This window comes from Cetorhinus maximus, chromosome 13, assembly GCF_964194155.1.
Source record: "Cetorhinus maximus chromosome 13, sCetMax3.hap1.1, whole genome shotgun sequence".
Lineage (NCBI taxonomy): Eukaryota > Metazoa > Chordata > Chondrichthyes > Lamniformes > Cetorhinidae > Cetorhinus > Cetorhinus maximus.
Window position 1 is genome coordinate 82,820,502 of NC_135891.1, and position 19,636 is coordinate 82,840,137.

Here is a 19,636-nt window from a genome sequence, read left to right on the forward strand (position 1 = left end):
CAGAGTTCCTTTCCAACCGACAAACCAACAATACCTGTTTTACGATCTAGTATCTGATGCAAATACTCAGCCTTTTCACATGCCTGAGCTATTCACATCACTTTTAGGAATCATCCCTTTTAACTTGGTTGTACATCGTTTCCCAAAGAGCTTCTGAATTCTATTTTTCTTCTTACTGCCAAACGGGAAATTGTAAAGTGGGTTTATGGGTGTTGTTATGGTCCCCAGCTGAGGTTACCACTGGACAAGCCTGATCCCAGGAGGGAATCCAGCTGATAGATCCTAACTTTTATTTGTTTGTTTAGATACTTGGAAAGTAGCTACTGAACAGAGCCACAGGAGTCAGCTGATGAACTTTTAACATAAGAATAAAACATTTATTCAAGAAAAGATGAACTATTTTACAATATTCCTTCACCCACGACTATACCTTTACAGATATACACAGATTGGTAAGCATAACACAAGTTACAAAAGCTATCCTATACTCTAATGTCCACAGTAAGTACACAGTCCATGAACCAATATGCACCCTATGGTCAGACGCACCACACTCTGAAACCAAGTGATAGATGTCACCTCAGCCAAATGCTATGGATCTCTCCTCAACTCCCCCCAAAAGCTTGTCACAACGTGAGCCAACCAGTCTCACTGAGCTCCATCTTTCACATGAGGGTTTCCAATCTCCACTCTCCAAGAACTCGCTTTGGAATTTTCTCCCAAACCAATGCTTTCTCTCAGACGCCTTCCGTATGGGTTCACCTCCAGGGTTTTGAACTCTCCTTCCAATGTCCCTCTTCCCTGAGCCTCCACATGCATTCAAGCTGTCTTCCACACACTCTCTCTCACCAACTTAGCTGTCAACAGTACCACTACTGCTTCATATCCCATAGCAAAGGGTTACAGGCTTTCCGTTGGCTCTTTAAATCTGCTTTCTGGGGCTTTTGTCTCTTTAAATCTGAAGCTTGGAGCCTTCCTCTCTGCCCCTCACTCATCAAAAGTGCTGTTTCTAGTTTCTTCTGTGTGCATCTGTGGGAGGAACCTGCCTCTCTGGGCCCCTGTTGCTAGGCAACAGTCCAATTCTTCTACCCTTGTTTGTTAACTTAGCTGCAACAGTCAGAAAAAAACATATGAGAAATGCAAGCACCCTTTTAAAGTGAAACTAAATCTCTATTTGATCTTTCTTAACACAGATACAGAAATACAAATCAAACTTAAACTTTAAAGCTAAAACTTATTCCTAACGCCTACAAATACCAATATGACTTACTTAACTATCTCTATTTCCTAACTCTGTGAGTGTAGCTGGTCCTGTCTGTGAGATTTAATTAGAGTCAGATAGGCTGCAAGCTTGAAATTATCAAAAGAAGTTAGGGGTAAAAGGCATTTGAAATGCTAATGAGTAAACATGGATGAGGTCTTAGCATGTAGGGTGAGAAGGAAATTTGCATTTTTAGATAAGTGAGGGAGTTGTTTGCGTTTCAAAGGGATGGTAGAATGTTTACAACTAACAAGATAATAGGGCAAGGTTATTATATTTATTTTTCCCAAAAGGCACTGACCATATTGGCAACATGAAAGATTTATATTATGGAAAAAGTACATTTCCAAAGACATATAGAACAATGTAATTTACAGATTAAAGAGAGAGAAACAAGTATAAATAAGAAGGAAGGTAATGTTGTGGGGCCACATGTAAGAACTAAAAGGAGTGTGTAAAACAGCCTTAGGGTAACCTCTAGCCATGTTTGCAACAGTCTCCTGTGTCCAGTAACAAAAGTTGGAGAAAAGCCTTTGGATTTCCACTGTCGAGTGGGTGCTGGCTTACTATTTAAATTAAAAACCTATTTTGGACTTGCCTTAAAGGGTTGTGCAGTTGGGAGTCAGTTTAACTAGGAATTTTGAGATTTTTTATAATAAATAACTGTAATCTTATATATGTGCTTGAAGTTTTTTTCTTTTGTCAATAAATGTTTTAATTTAGTTTTTAAAATCTCTAAAGGCGTTAGTGCACTCAGTACCTCTGAATTCAGTGCCCAAATCTTCTCATAATAGATACAAATTGCAAAACCGTGACCAAATTTCCTTTGTGGATTTGGTCTGCCTGGCACCCATCACCTGCCACGTCACATGTGCCATGGATAAAGGGAAACTGGTGGATGTACTGTACTTAGAGTTCCAGAAGGCATTTGAGAAAGTGCCATAACAAAGGTTATTGCAGAAAATAAAAGCTCATGATGTGGCGGGTAACACATTGGCATGGAGAGGAGATTGACTGGCTAACAGGAAGCAGAGAGATGGCATACATAGTTTTTTTTTCTGATTGGCAGGATGTGATGAGTGGTCTGCCACAGGGATCAGTGCTGGTGGCTGAACTTTTTGCAATTTATTAAATGACTTGGATGAAGGGACCAAAGGAATGGTTGCTAAATTTGTTGACGACACAAAGATAGGTAGGAAAGTAAATTGTGAAGAGGACATAAGGAGGCTACAAAGTGACACAGATAGGTTCAGTGAATGGGTAAAGATCTGGCAAATGGAGTATAATGTGGGCAAATGTGAAGTTGTTCATTTTGGCAGGAAGAATAAAAAAAGAAGCTTATTATCTAAATGGTGAGAGATTACAGAGCTGTGAGATTCAGAGGGATCTCGGTGTCCTTGTGCATGAATCGCAAAAGGCTAGTATGCAGGTACAGCAAGTAATTAGGAAAGTGAATGGAATGTTATCATTTATTGTGAGGGGAATTGATTGCAAAAGTGGGAGGTTATACTTCAGTTGTACAGGGCAATAGTGATAGTAAGAGGCGATTTAATTGAAACCTTTAAGATCCTGAAGGGTCTTGACAAGGTGGATGTGGAAAGGATGTTTCCTCTTGTAGGAGAATATAGAACAAGGGGTCACTGTTTAAAAATAAGGGGATGCTCATTTAAGACAGGGATGAGGAGAAATTTTTTCTCGGAGGTTTGTGAGTCTTTGGAACTCTCCCTCAAAACTTGGTGGAAGCAGAGCCTTTGAATATTTTTAAGGCAGGGCTATATAGATTCTTGGTTAACAAGGGGGTGAAATGTTATCGGTGGGTAGGCAGGAATGTGGGCTTGAGGTTACAGTCAGATCAGCCATGGTCTTATTGAATGGCGGAGCAGGCTTGAGGGGCCAGTTGGCCTACTCCTCCTAATTCGTATGTTCATATATCCAAAATTTTACAATTGATCCCCTTACAAGTGATGCAAACTCTTTAAAGTTCTTTTCAAACATCTTTAGAAACAATTACAGATTCCCCAAACATTTTAAAGTACTTACAAATTTTGATTACTGTTTTTGCTTCCGCGTCAAAGTCGTCACATCTTCCCCAGCCCCACGCCCGATTTTTTAAAAAAAAGCTTTACCGTAGTAAAGTTTTCTTTACAAATGTTCGAAATACAGCAAGTTATTAATGTCACAAACACTTTTAACAAATTGCATATTATATACTACAACATTAGGTAACAACAATGATACAATGTATTTATAAAATTTTCTGTTGCTTTTTAGAATCTGTATTAGATTTCCACAGTCTGGACCCTGGGATAGTATTCATGATGCAAAGGTTTTACAATTTGCTTTGCCTGATTAACTTTTCAAGAACATTGCCAGCAAACCACCTGGCGTCTGGGTACTGCAGGCTGTGAATTGGAATCTCATAGCATTTCTTACCCTCTAGATTCAGCAATTTTAAAATCTGACACTAAATTGTCATTAAGATTTTTACTTTTCTAAACAGATTTTTTTTATTTGTTCATGGGATGTGGGGTGTTGCTGGCTCAGCCCAGCCCCCAATTGGACATTTAAGAGACATCCACATTTTTGTGGGTATGGAGTCACATGTAGGCCAGACCAGGTAAGGGGCCAAATCAGCAATGGCTTCACAGTCATCATGAAACTTTTTTTAATTCCAGATTTTTATGGGATTCAAATTCCACCATCTGGCATGGTGGTATTTGAACCCAGGTCCCCAGAGCATTACCACTGGGTTTCAGGATTACCAGTCCAGTAACAATGCCGCTACACCGTCGCCTCCCCTTGATTCTGAACCACTCTCTTCAGGTTTTAACATCTGATCTCCATTTTCTTCCGTGTCTACATGTTTTTTAATGCCCAAGCCTTGGAGAAAAATTTCAACCAGCCAAACATCTGAATTATCATGAAGGACAATTAAATTCATCTCATCCTATTTCAATTCAGGATTATTTGTAACTTTATGTTCTTCTCCGTGCTTTAACCATTTGGTTTTCTTTTGCAGGAGACGCAAGTTTAACACTGCTTCTTTTTGTGCAGGCAATTCATTTTTCTGTCAAGTAAAATCCTCTTTAGCTGCTTTAAGAACTTCGTTGAGGTTATGTAGATGTCCAGCTAAGAAAGCTTGATATTCCTTTTTATTTAGCTCATAATTTTTTTTTTGCCTTTTACCCTCCCACTGTGTTCAAGCTTTGTCTAAATCCTTTCTAGCAAGGGCGATTGCTTCTTTGTTTTGAAGTTTTAAGAACACGTATCTTTCCTCACGGCTCTATAACATCAGCACTGGATTCAGGTTTTCCACTCTCCTTCAAAGCATGCTTTCCCCCTATATCATCATTAGCTTTAAGTACTGTTGCCATCTGTTTTGCTCATCTTGCTCATACTTCCGCATTTTTAATTCAGGCAATGTTAAAGCTTTTCCAACTGCCGTTAACTTTTTCTTTGCAGCCTGTTGCTCCAATGTCACAGGCCGAGTTTATGACACTTTGGATACATCCTTGGTCAAAGCATTCATTTTAGTAGCAGACTTACAAAAAGTAGATGGGCTTTTCATGTCATCCAGCTTTCCTGGTGCAATTTCAGTTATCAACAGCCTCAACAGGCTTTCCTATAAACCAGTTAAGCTGCAGATGGAATATTATATCTGGTTTTAGGCACCCAATTAGAGGAAGGATATAAACATGATGGAAAAGGCACATTGTTGATTCACTAAGATGTTTATAACAAACTTGAGACCTTAGAGCTTTTTCTACTAGAGCTGAACAGATTAAGAGATGACCTGCAAGATTGTGAAGAGTTATGCTGAAGTAAATAGTGCTGGATTGTTTCCATTGTTCATTGAGATGTCCAAGATAAAATGAGAATATAAAAAGTGAAAGGGAAAGTTACAATAAAGTTTATTACACATCAGATGGTTACACTGTGGAACTTCATGCCAAAAAATGGTGGTGGAATCAGAGTCCATTAATTGTTTTAAAAAGGACTTAGATAGTTGCTTTAAAATGAGGAATATGAAAGTTACAAGGTAGCAAGCAGGGTAGTTGGATTAGACTATGACTCGTAGTGAAAAGCATCAACACAGATTTAACAGACGCAATAGCGTGATTCTGATGCTGGATTGTTCTCTGATTCTGTGCTGCCTATCTTCTGTTTAATTGTTATTTAACTGGCACTATTCTTCAATTATTCCCTTTGTAACCTGATATCCATTTGTATAGTGATTGAAATGAGTTACTGCAGCTCTCAAAGAGTTATCTCCATGTCTGATCTAGATGATCTATACTCCCTAAAGTGAAGGTTAGTGCAGAAGCCCTGTTTCCTCTCATCTGCCACCTACCATGTTTAAAACTACTGCATCTGTTCTGCAAGGAACTTGCATCCTAAGTGCTAACCATTTGTATGTTCCTTCCTGAAAACAGGGAAATTGGTGACATGAGGGCTTTAGAAATTGAATCTATATGATGAGTGGTCCTGGGTTCCGATTGAGACTGACTATTGTGCTCTGCAATTCTCCACGAGGAATTCAATCCAAGAAACAGAACATCTGACGTGATTTACATTGCGGATGTTGCAGTAACCTTGTTACATTGATACAGGGACGAGGGGGGGGTACGTAATTCACAAATCATGATAAATGTGAGTGAGGAATAGAAAGGAGATGTGACTATAATATACTACATCTCCTTGATAAAGAGAACTACACTGCAAGAAACAAAGACAGTATAAAAGACTTTATTGGGAGGAAGGGAGAGGTATTTTTATTGTAAAGAATGGCAGGGGTGGTCACATGGGAGAGAATCACTTTTGTGTAGAGATTTGAAATGAATGGTGTATGTCTTGGAAGAGTGAATTCAGTTGTATAGACATGAAGAAGAGGTGGTGTTTGCCATTAAGTTGTAAAATATTCCCAGCAGTTCAAGGAATTTCAGTTTGTGACTGCACAGGCAGAGTGGGATGCAAGACTGCATCATAAATAATGAATATTCTGTTGATATCACATACCACTCCTTCACTAGCCTGCTTGATCAAACAATCCTGCTTTACAACTTGAGACATCCTATTAATCATGTGACCAAAGAGAATTATTTACCAGTTATGTAAACAGCAGCTTATCTGAAGGCATGCATTGAAGATAAATGATCTCTGAATATGGTGGGATGCAACATATTGGCCATCAGTGAAGTTGTGTAACGAAATCCAATACTTACTTTGGTTTTGAATAGGCAGTCAGGTTTTTTTAAATGATCGTCGGGCCTTCACGTATGCTGGTTAGGATGGGGCTGCGCACGCGCAGTTAGTTTTTTTTTGTGTTCTCAGCGCTGCGTGCCTGCACAGAAGAAAAGAACAAATGGTGTGAAAAACAGGTCAGGCAACCTGGAATGGGAATGCCATTCCAGGGGAGGTGTCCCTGGGAGCAGGACATGAGGATGAGGACAGGAAGAAGGCCCCAAACCACCAGGAAGTGGGACAAAAAGAGATCCCAGAAGAAAGTCCCAGGCAGGGGCAAAGACAGGAATCAGAGATGGATCCCATTGAGTCATGATAAATGACAAGAGTAGAGAAAAAGGCCCTAAGTTAAAGGAAGAGCTTGAGAGAAGCCCAGAAGATCAGAGGAGGCAAATGAAGGTCGGTGACATCTTACTGCAGGTCTTTTGGAGTAGTGGTGTTCTGCTTGGCACGGTCGAAGATCTGAAAGCATGCTTGGAAGGTGAAGCTTGAGTGTACTTGGAGATCCAAAAGAAAGGAATCTCGGAAGGTGAGATCGAAACCTTGGAGGTGGACCTTTGTTGAAGCCACCCAAGTGGGAGAAACATTTGGAGAGAATTCCAAGGTGAGTTCTTCAAATATGGAGATTGGAAACCCTCGTGAGAAAGACAGTTTGTGAGACCGGTTGGCGCTCAGTGTGACAAGCACCTAGATTGTTGAGAAATCCATGGAATCTACTTTGGTCGCTCCTGTGATTTACTTCGGAGTATAGTGTGTCTGACCACTGCTCGCCTGTTAATTCCCATGTACCATATAGTTACCCTGAATATTAGAGTATAAAATAGATACAGTAAATTATTTTATCTTTCCAAATTTGTATGTGTCAGGAAAGATATAGCTGAGGTGAAGGAATAGAAAATATTTGAATCATTTCAATCATTGGGGAGGCGGTGGCATAGTGGAATTATCACTGGACTAGTAATTCAGAGACCCAGGGTAATGCTCTGGGGACCCGGGTTCAAATCGCACCACGGCAGATAGTGCAATTTGAATTCAATAAAATCTGGAATTAAAGGTCTGATGATGACCATGAAACCATTGTCGATTGTCATAAAAACCCATCTGGTTCACTAATGTCCTTTAGGGAAGGAAATCTGCTGTCCTTACCTGACCTGGCCTACACATGACTCCAGACCAATGTGGTTGATTCTTAAATGAACGACCTCTGAACGAGGACAATTAGGGCCTAGCCAGCGATGTCCACATCACATGAACAAAAAAAAAAATCATTTTCTTGTTTTAATAAATATTTTATTCTTTGTGTTAAAAAGTTCATCAGCAGACTATGTGAATTTGTTCAGTAACTTTCTCCAGGGTTTCTCAAAAAACTGTTAGGATCTATCAAGCCAGGTTTCACTTGGGGACCTGACTTATCCAGTATTAACATTAGCTGAAATCATAACAGCCAAATGGACTGTAAGGCTATTATAATAGGAATAGCAACGGAATACAGATGGGATTGTCAAACAATAGCCAGTGACCCACTTGTGGTTGCCTTACCCCTGGTTCTCAAGCACCAGGCAATTAAATCATATTGGTTTGTTCTATTTCAATTATATTAATTAATATTAATTTGCATGGGTTGTAATTAAGAACACATTAATGGGCTCATGGATTTCAACTTTAGTCATGATCCCTGAAGCTCCATGGTTTGTACCTTTGAACTCTATGTGGATAAAAGCTTGGACGCCTGGATTAAAGAGCAATTGATGGGGGTAGGGGCTCTGGAAATGCACTATCCAGGATGACCATACTGGGTGACAAAGGGAGAGGGGGGGAAATTAGGAACATTCCATGAAAATTGAACATTTTTGGAAGAGAACAGCTCATTATAAAGTTCTTGAAAAAGCTTATATTAGAATTGAATTCTTTTGCACTTGTGAAATAAGCTATGTGTTGGTAGTTTTCTACCAATTAAAAGATTAAAAAACTGACCAAGATTAGATATATATATTTTAAATTTTTTGTATATACTAAATTGTCTCCCTGTTTTTCTAATCTTGCTCCACCCCACCATGAACTTTAGCAAAACCAAGATCTTTGGCTCGTGTCAATAGGTCAGACGGTCATTGCAAAAAATCGAAATGGACTTTACTATAAGTGCAAAGTGATTGGGACTGCTGCACAGACCTTTTATGAGATCAATTTTGAAGATGGATCATACAGTGACAATGTATACCCAGAAGATATTGTTGTAAGTAGACAGGCATATGCCTTTTCTACTGACTCATTTATTTGTTCAGCATATTCTTACTGGTTAATGTAAAAAGTTTGGCCACACCTTTCCGATAATCCCATTGATCCTAGTAAAAGTACTCAATAAGGTGGTACACTAATGAAATATTCATATAAAAGTATAGATCATTGCTAGATTTCTTAACATATAATGAATGGTTGGATTCAGTTCCTATATTGGAAAGTGACGTAAGCCCAGTCACTGTAATGACAGGGAGCACATTGTTTGTGTCACCAATGATGCTGTCAGGTGTACTAATGCTGGGGCTAAAGAGAATAACAGGGCACAGATTTGCACCTGTGATTCCTCACACGACGAACCCCACCATGATTGTGATCAAGCACATTTAATATCTTGATGACAAAACAATTGGAACAAACGCGCAAGTCAAAATTCCTTCCTGTTGTGCAAGCTTCTTGTGATACAGTTAGCTCATTGCCACAAATTCGCTGCCCCCTTCTCCATATCTCTCGCTTCTAGTCAATGTTATGAAGCTCCAAATGCATTTATAGACACATTGTTTAGGAGGACACAGTCCATCATCGTTTTTTCAAGGGATTTTCCCAGTTTAAATGATCAGTAAAATAATTTCTCAGCCCAACCATTGAGACCGTAACTGGTTTCCTCATTGTCAGATAAAATTCCCCTTCGGTAGTTCATATACAACTCCCAGCATTTGTTGCTCCAGAGCAGCATATCCACCAACCCACAGTTTAGCACCATGACCATGTCTAAAAGCATAGAATCTTACAGGTCACACAACCCATCATGATTGTGCCAGCTCTTTGAAACAGTTGTTCAATTAGTCCCCACTTTCCTGATCTTTCCCCATAGTCCTGCAAATGTTTTCTTTCCAAGTATTTATCCAATTCCCTTTCAAAAGTTAGAATTGAATCTGCTTCTTACCACCCTTTTGGGCAGTGCATTACAGATTTTAGCAACTCACTATATAAAGAACATTCTCTGAACCTCCCTCTAGTTCTTTGTCAATTACCTTAAATCTTTGTCTCCTTGTGTAAGGAGAACAATAGCAGCTTCTCTAGTCTCTCGAAGATACCCGCTCATCCATTTTGTTGTGATCCACATGGAGACCAACAAACCAAAAGAACCGAGTTTATCAAACGACCTCAATGAGAAAAGCAATGGACAGTTTACTTGAACAATCAAACCAAAATTAACATAAATTAAACCTGAGTTAATAGCAAATTGAGTACGATATAAACTATAAATTTCATATTAAACAGCAGACACAACAAAGGCAGATCTTACAGATTTACTTGCAGCTCACTCGACATATGTGGCACTAATTTCAACCACAAAGTCCGTCACAGCTCCGAACCTTCTGCAGTAGAATTCTAGTTCCTTTTTTTCAAGGATTTGTCCTGATCCCCAGCTGACAGAGACCAACAAGAGTTCCATGGACACGGCTTTCACCAAAATGGCACACGTCAGCAGAATCTCCTCAACTTTTGTCACGACAGCCTTGATGGTGTAGATCCACCAGTGTTATCCTCAAGTAACAGAAACAACTGCAGCAACTGTGTATTTGCCTATTCTCAGCTCCTGGAACCAGTCTCTGTCATCTTTAGCTTGCCTATACTACACCGCTGGGATCTGAGCTTGAATGACTCTGTGCCCCATTAACTGGTTTCAACCAGTGTCAGTTTCCCCAAAAACCTGAAGTTTCCATTTCAGTTCTATTTAGAGCCTATCTCAAAAAATACACCTTTGAAACCATGGATTCCATCACACTGTCTAAATCAGGATTCTGGCAAGTTTCTCGCAGGGCTCATGGAGTCAATATCTTCCCTCAAAGTGTAGTTTCTCCAGCAATTGCAGAACATAATGCACCCCATAGGCTAACTGTCAGAGGTACAAGTGAGAAGCAGTTTACACTCGGCAAGCACCAGCCTAATGGCTCTTGCCTTTTTACTATCCAACTCAAAGTTGGCATACTGTAAATCGCACTGAGTGTTCAGTGATTATAATCAGCGATTTACTATTGTTTTTAGCAAGAGGAGATGATTTATTACTTGATTCAAAGGTGGTCCAGGCTGTTGATGTCAGTTATTTTGAACTGAATCTCTCAACAATAATCTATTCTTGTGCAGTATGCTCTGCCATGATTGTGATGTCTCAGATATGTTTGTTTGTTTTTCTGTACAGAGCAGGGACTGTGTGCGGCATGGTTCACCTACTGAAGGTGAAGTTATCCAGGTGCGATGGACTGACAGCCTGGTGTACAGCGCAAAGTTTATTGGTTCCCAGGTCAGATACAACTATCAGGTAAGATTTAGGTCACATTTTCCTTCCTGAAACAGTCATGCAAACCAGTGCCACATTTGTACGTTGTCCATTCTTTGCTAAAATAGTTATTGTCACAAAACAAGAGAAAAAGATGACTTCATGAGACATGAAGCAAGGTTTTTAAGTTGGACAAGGCTGACTTTTTTATTTATTCATGGGATGTGGGCTTCACTGGTTGGGCCAGCATTTATTGCTCATCCCTAGTTGTCCTTGAGAAGGTGGTGGTGAGCTGCCTTCTTGAACTGCTGCAGTCTGTGTGGTGTAGGTACACCCACAGTGCTGTTAGGAAGGGAGTTCCATGATTTTGACCCAGTGATAGTGAAGATTCGGTGATATATTTCCAAGTCAGGATGGTGGGTGACTTCCAGGTGGTGGTGTTCTATTCTACCTGTTGTCCTTGTCCTTCTAGATGGTAGTGGTCGTGGGTTTGGAAGGTGCTGTCTAAGGAGCCTTGGTGAATACCTGCTGTGCATCTTGTAGATGGTACACCCTGATGCGTCAGTGGTGGAGGGTGTGAATGTTTGTGGATGTGGTGCTAATCAAGTGGGTTGCTTTGTGCTGGACAGTGTCAAGCTTCTTGAGTGTTGAGGGAGCTGCACTCATCTAGGCAAGTGGTGAGTATTCCATCACACTCCTGACTTGTACCTTGTCGGTAGTGGACAGTGTTTGGGGAGTCAGGAGGTGAGTCACTCGTCACAGGATCCCTAGTCTCTGACCTGATCTTGTAGCCACAATATTTATATAGCTAGTCCAGTTCAGTTTGTGGTCAATGGTAACCCCCCAGGATGTTGATAGAGGAGGATTCAGTGATGGTAATGCCATTGAACGTGGCTAGAATGGCTAAATTCTCCCTTTTTGGAGATGGTCATTGCCTGGCAGTGTGTGCCGGTAATGTTACGTATTACTTGCCACTTGTCAGCCCAAGCCTGGATATTGTCCAGGTCTTGCTGCATTTGGACATGGGCTGCTTCAGTATCTGAGGAGTCGCGAATGATGTTGAACATTGTGCAATCATCAACGAACATTCCCACTTCTGACCTTATGATGGAAGGCCATTGATGAAGCAGCTGAAGGTGGTTGAGTCGAGGACACTACCCTGAGGAACTCCTGCAGTGATGTCCTGGAGCTGAGATGACTGACCTCCAACAACCACACCATCTTCCTTTGTGCTAGGTATGACTCCAACTAGTGGAGTGTTTTCCCCGCTGATTCCCTTGACCTTGGTTTTGCTAGGGCTCTGTGATGCCACACTCAGTCAAATGTGGCCCTGATGTCAAAGGCAGCCACTCTCACCTTACCTCAGGAGTTCAGCTCTTTTGTCCATGTTTGAACCAAGGCTGTAATGAGGTCAGGAGCTGAATGGCCCTGATGGAACCCAAGCTGAGTGTCAGTGAGCAGCTTATTGCTCAGCAAGTGCTGCTTGATAGCACTGTTGATGACCCCTTTCATTACTTTACTGATGATCAAGAGCAGACTAATGGGGTGGTAATTGGCTGGGTTGGATTTTGCCTGCTTTTTGTGTACAGGATATACCTGGGCAATTTTCCACATAGCCAGGCAGATGCCAGTGTTGTAGCTGTACTGGATCAGCTTGGGTAGGGGTGCGACAGGTTCTGGAGCACAAGTCTTCAATACTATTGCCAGGATATTGTCAGGGCCCATAGTCTTTGCAGTATCCAGTCCTTTAGACATTTTCTGATATCACGTGGAGTGAATCGAATTGGCTGAACTGGCATTTGTGATGCGGGGATCTCCAGAGAAGGCTGAGATGGATCATCCACTTGGCACTTCTGGCTGAAGATTGTTGCGAATGCTTTTGCACTGATGTGCTGGGCTCCCCCATCAAGGATGGCGGTATTTGTGGGGCCTCCTCCTCCTCCAGTGTGTTGTTTAATTGTCCACTACCATTCCCGACTGGATGTGGCAGGAGTGCAGAGCTTAGATCTCATCTGTTGATTATGGGATCCCTTAGCTCTATCACTTGCTGCTCATGCTGTTTGGCACACAAGTGTCACCAGGTTGATGCCTCATTTTTAGGTATGTCTGGTGCTGCTCCTGGCATGCCCTGCTGCACTCTTCATTGAACCAGGGTTGATCCCCTGACTTGATGGTAATGGTAGAGTGGGACATATACCAGATCATGAATTTATAGATTGTGTTCGAGTACAATTCTGCTGTTGCTGATGGCCCACAGCACCTCATTGATGCCGAGTTTCTAGATCTGTTTGAAATCTATCCTTTTTAGCATGGTGGTAGTGCCACACAACACGATGAAGGATATCCTCAATGTGGGACTTTGTCTCCATAATGACTGTGGGGTGGTCACTCCTACTGATACTGTCATGGACAGATGCATCTGCGGCTGGTAGGTAGGTGAGGATGAGGTCAAGTGTGATTTTCCCTCTTGTTGGTTCCCTCACCACCTGCTTCAGACCAAGTCTAGCAGCCATGTCCTTTAGGACTCAGCCAGCTCGGTCAGCAGTGGTGCTACCGAGCCACTTTTGGTGATGGACATTGAAGTCCCCAATCTAGAGTACATTCTGCACCCTTGCCACCCTCAGTGCTTCCTCCAAGTGGTGTTCAACATGGAGGGATGAGGCAGAAATTGGCCACAATAGACTGGGCAGAGCTACTAACTGATAAAACTATGGATGAGCTGTAGGAGGCATTCAAAAAAACCTATAGGATCTGCATATACCCCTCAAGGGCAAAAGCTGTATTTGTGTAATTGAACAACCTTGGTCAACAAGGGAAGTAAGATTAAGTGTAAAACTAAAAGAAAAGGCTTATTTTAAAAAAAGCAAAGTTAGAGATCTTGTGTATTGGGAGAGATTTTAAGAACAGCAAAAGGATACAAACAAAGTGGTAAGAACCACAAAAGGGAATATGTCCAAATGCTTGGGAGGGATATCAATGACAACACAAGTCTTTTTTATAAATATTGCTACGGCCAAGTGAGGAGGGATAAAAATGACTCCCCTATTATACTACTCATGGTCTTACTGTAATATGGCTTCTTTGTGAATTTGGCAAGGATGAAGTTGTTTACTCAATGTCGGTGTTTAACCATTGTCACAAAAATGCCTCCTTTTTTAAAAAATGGTTTTTTAAAAAACTTTCAACTGACTAGAAATTCGGTAAGAGACAGCAAGCTGCTTTAAAATGCAAGAACACCTTCCAAGGTGAAGGTGAGAAAAGCCGACAAGCGCCCCCCTCCGAAAAGAAATGTGAAGAGGGAGACATTTCAAAGGAAACCTACAGACATCAAAACCCAGCAATCTTAACTAAGAAAGAGATTAAATATGCAAAGTGCTGAACATTAACCAGCAGAAAAGACAATGGAAACTGCAAGCACCAACATATTCCCAATAGACACTCAGACACCCTGCAGAGGACAAAAGAACCCCGTCTCCTTGTTGGTCTATTATCTTGAAATGTGTCAATTGTATCTGAGATGAAGATCAAAATGTGATTACTTGTTCTACAACAGTGACTGGAAGACATGTTGATCAAATTCCTTTCTGGGAATATACAGACAGGAGGTTTTTAAGAACTGGCTTTGCCCAGTCAGACACAGAAAGAAGTCATCTGGAAAAACTGCTGAAGGGAGCAGTAAGGAATCTCTCTTTCCCTCTCTCTTCTTTTTTTTTCTCTCTCCTTTCTTTTTTTCTCTCTCCCTCTTTCTTTTTCTCTCTTTTTCTCTTTCTCTTTCTCTCTCTTTTTCTTTCTTTTTCTCTCTCTTTTTCTCTCTCTTTCTTTCTCTCTCTCTCCTTCCTTTTCTTTCTTTTCTCCCTCTCTCTTTATTTTTCTCTCTTTTTTCTCTCTTTTTCTTTTTCTCTCACTTTTTTTTCTCTTTTTCTTTTTTTCTTTCTCTCTCTTTTTCTCTCTCAAGTTAAGAAAAGCCCTATCTCAAGTTAAGAAAAGCCCTATCTCAACAGTATAAAAACCCAACCCAAGAGATAGTCCAAAGGAAAGAACCTTAGGAGAAACCCATCAATTTCTGGGAGACGGATTACAGAATTAAAAGGAAGGAAATTGTCTCCAGCAAAGTGCAGTTACCTGGACTTCAATTCAACTCCAGGATTTTGAAGGGGACCAGCTAACTTCAAATGGCCACAACATTCAACAATCTACACCTCAAGGACAAGCAAAGGACCTTATTGTATATTCTTTCAACTTTTATTTGGACTCTAACTTTTCTTACTTGAGGGATCAAACTTGGGTAGATGTGGCAAATCAAGGGGTAGATTTAACGCAGGAGATCATAATACTAATATGGGAAATGAAGGTCATAGAATAGCAGGAAGAGGCAGAGAGATAAAACTTAAGAATACACCAATAGTCAGGACTAGGTGTTGCAGATAATAAGACAAAACTAAAGGCTCTGTATCTGAATACACATAGCATTCATAGCAAAGAAAATGAATTGATAACACACATTGAAGTCAATAAATATGATCTGATAGCTATTATGGAGACATGGCTGCAGGATGATAAGGATTGGGTCCTGAATTTGAGGGGTATAAGAAGAATAGGAAGCTCAGTAAAGGTAGAGGGATAGTACTGTTGATCAAGGATGGAATTGGTGCAATAGTTAGTGATGACCTTGGTTCAGGAGATCAGGATGTAGAATCGGTTTGGGTGGAGATGAGGAATAGTAGGGGAAAGAAATCACTAGTGGGGATGGTCTACAGGCCCCCTAAACGTAACCACACTTTAGGACAAAATATACAAGAAGAAATATTGGGTGCTTGTGATAAAGGGACAGCAATAATCATGGTTGATTTTAATCTACATATAAACTGGAAAAATCATATTGGCAGTAGTAACCTGGAATCAGGCGTTCATAGAATGCTTTCGAGAGAGTTTCTTAAAGCAGCATGTTCTGGAACCAACCAGAGAGCAGTTTATATTAGACTTGGTATTAGGTAAGGTGACAAGATTAATTAATGACTTCAGAGTGAAGGCACCCCTAGGTATCAGCAACCACAATATGATTGAATTTTACATCCAGTTTGAAAAGGAGAAGTGGGCCTTAAGACTCGTACTTTAAACTTAAATAGGAGCAACTATGTGAGTATGAAAGCTGAGCTAACTGAACTGGGATACTAAGCTAGGGGAGAGATCAATGGAGAAGCAGTGGCAAACATTTAAGGGGATATTTCAGAATACTCAGAATAAGTATATTCCTACTATAAAGAAAAATTCTAAAGGGAAGACCCACCATCCGTGGTTAACTAAAGAAGTTACGGGTAGCATCAAACTTAAGGAAGAAGCATATAACTGCACAAAGATGAGTGGCAGGACAGATGATTGGTCAGGATATAAAGAATGGCAGAGAATTACTAATTTCTACAGGTATTTAAAAAGGAAAAGACCAAATAAAGTGAGTTTTGGTGGCAGTTGATAGTAAATAATAAAGAAAAGGCGGATGAAATGAACCAATATTTTGATTCTGTCTTCATATCGAGGACACAAAAAACATTCCAGTAATAGTTGTAGATCAGGAGATGGAAAGGAGAGGGGAAACTGGTGAAATTACAATCACTAGGGAAGCCGTTCTGAGCAAACTGATGGAACTGCGGGCTGTTGAGTGTCCAGGTCCCAATGGACTTCATCCTAGGGTCTTAAAAGAGGTGGCTAATGTGGTAGTGGATGCGTTGGTGTTAATTTTCCAAAATTCCCTGGATTCTGGAATGGTTCCATCAGACTGGAAAGCAGCAAACATAACCCTTCTATTCAAGGAGGGGGAGAGGCAGAAAACAGAAACCTATAGGCCAGTTAGCTTGACATCCGTCATGGGGAAGGTGTTAGAATCGATCATTAAAGAGGTTATAGCTGGGCACTTGGAGAAATTCAAGGTAATTGGGAAGAGTCAGCATGATTTTGTCAAAGAGAAATAATATTTAACCAATTTATTGGGGTCCTTTGAAATAACATGCGCTGTGGATGAAGGGGAGCCTGTAGACAAATTGTACTTGGATTTCCAGCAGGCATTTGATAAAGTGCCACACTAAAGGTTATTGCAGAAAATAAAAGTTCATGGTGTAGGGGATAACGTATTAGCATATGGTAGATGGTGTATAATGTGGGAAAATGTGAAGTTGTTCAAGTTGGCAGGAAGAATAAAAAGCAGATTATTACTTAAACTGAGAACAGCTGCAGAATTCTGAGCTGCAGAAGGATCTAGGTATTCTAATGCAAGAGTCACAAAAAGTTAGTATGCAGGTACAGCAAGTAGTTAAGAAGGCTAATGGAATGCTATCCTTTATTATGAGAGGAATTGAATATGAAAGTAAGGATGTTATGCTTCAGTTATACAGGGCATCGATGAGACCACATCTCGAATGTTGTGTGCAGCTTTGGTCTCCTTATTTAAGGAAGGATGTAAATGAGATAGAGGCGGTTCAGAGGAGGTTTACTAGATTGATACCTGGGATGAGGGTTGTGTGACTTTGGAACTCTGGCTCAGAAGGCAGTGGAGGCAGGGTCATTGAATACTTTTAAGGCAGAAGTAGATGAATTCTTGTTAGGCAAGGGAATTGGAGGTTATTGGGAGTAGATGGGAATGTGGAATTTGAAACACAAACAGATCAACCATGATCTTAATGAATTGCGGAGCACGTTCGAGGGGCGGAATGACCTATTTCTCCTATTTCGCATGTTCCTGTGTGTATCGTCTCGTCTTTTATTATGTTTTCTCATGGTTAGCAGCTATTAAATTTAGTCTTTCTTTGAATCAAGAGAACTTGGTTTGATTGGCTCCTCACTAAAAAAGTAAGTACATTTGGATTGGAAAAGGCAGCTAAGGGGGAATTTTTTTTTTAAAAACCTTTGTTGTGACCAACCGAGAGAGCTGAATAAAGAGGAGTCAGTTTGTCCCTCCTCAACCGGTCATAACACCATTTATGTACTGACAGCAATAAAACCAGTTCGGCAGGCATTCTTGAGTTTAATCCACAGAGCTTAGTTTTTATTGAGCTAAAAACCCACCCAAGAAAAGGCATGAAGATACTTAAATAGGTTAAACTCATGCCCAACCTTCACAACACACGCACGTGCGTGCACACACACGCATGCAAAATTACAAGTTATATAGCAGGAAGTTACTTTTTGGCCAAAGTAACAATTCAATGCTGAACCCTTCGCTGCTATCCATGGCTGAAGCAGAAATTTTTTTCACGGTTATCTTGAAAATTCAGTGGAGTTGAAGCCCCGGTAAACTACAAATTCTGGGGACAGTTTGTTCTTTAAACATAATCCATCTTTTCCAAGAGTCAATGATTTTTGCATCCGAGGTTCCTTTCGATGGAAATTCTCTATCTGTGTGCTGGGTTTTAAACTGTCATTGAGATAGGGTCTTGAACTTGGAAGAGAGAGGGCGAGGGAGTGTTAGTGCCCCATTGGCAGGCTTCTTCCAGATTAATTCTTTGCAGCTTGTATGTTGTAATAAAATTGATTTCAAAAGTGGTTATTCTAGTCACATGACCTCTCCCCAGAATGATTTCAGAAGTACTTGCTTAGCTTATGTCTGGACAGATCATAGTTATTGTTTTATGACCGAGGTGATTAAATCCTGTAATGTCCCAGCCATTAACTGTTGAATGATTCATCCTCATCTTGATGCCACCTTCTGTATAGCTATTATCCCGGTAGACTATCTCTGCTTGAGAGGTAGCTTTATAGAAATGCATATGTGAGGTCCAATATAGTTTCAGTAAATCTTCTGAAGTTGTTCTTGACATCAGTAGCTGTGAAATTCCATAGGAGGATGGTTGGACACATCTGGTTGAATATGTCTTAATTGTATTCCATATTGGAACCTTCCAGAAAACTGTCATAGAGAATAGGGTCTTGAACTTGTAAAACCTATACTTGTAATAGGTGCCCTGTGGCAGCCAACTTAAGTCGGTGTCTTTGCTTGCTATTTAGAAGTCCCTGTTAAGCAGCTCAATTTATGTTTGATCAGCTGATGAAATTAAAGATTGATATCACTCATGCACATATCACATCATCCTGACAATATATTAAGAGAAAGAGGGTGACTAAAAGTAACATGGAGCCTTTAATGACAGAAGCAAGTGGAAGACTTATTAAATATATTGGTCTTGACAATAAAGAATGAGGATAAAATATCAGCAGTAGAGGGAAGCTAAACCAAGGGAAGGAATTAACCAGATTTAATATGTTTTAAAAAAGTTGATGATGGAGAAACTAATGAAAATAATGATGGACAAATCTCCAGGACCCGGCCATTTCCACTCCAGGGTATTAAAGGAAGCAGATGAGGAAGTTGTTGATGTGTTAGTTGTGATCTTCCAAAACTCTTGATTCAGGAATTGTTCCTTTGGATTGGAAAACTGCTAATGTCACTCCATTGTTTAAGAAGGTTAAGAGAGATAAACTAAGAAATTGTAGATCTATTAGTCTAATGTCAGTTGTAGGTAAGTTACTAGAATCTTTAATTAGGTTTTCTGCAGTATTTGAGTCCTTGGTAGCTGTCATAAGCATTCCTTTTTTCTTTCTCATCATTAAGCTGTTTGATTTCCAAG

At 40.4% G+C, this 19,636-nt stretch overlaps 1 protein-coding gene across 2 annotated transcripts in view; it reads left to right on the forward strand.

Moving 5' to 3' along the window:
• The window catches only part of kdm4b (lysine (K)-specific demethylase 4B), a 579,874-nt gene that overhangs the window by 552,061 nt on the left and 8,177 nt on the right, over positions 1 to 19,636 (forward strand). For both annotated transcript variants that reach the window (XM_078555676.1, XM_078555677.1), the window contains 2 exons: positions 8,568 to 8,735; positions 10,944 to 11,063. In XM_078555676.1, the coding sequence (XP_078411802.1) occupies positions 8,568 to 8,735; positions 10,944 to 11,063 (288 nt within the window). The remainder of the gene's footprint in view (positions 1 to 8,567; positions 8,736 to 10,943; positions 11,064 to 19,636) is intronic.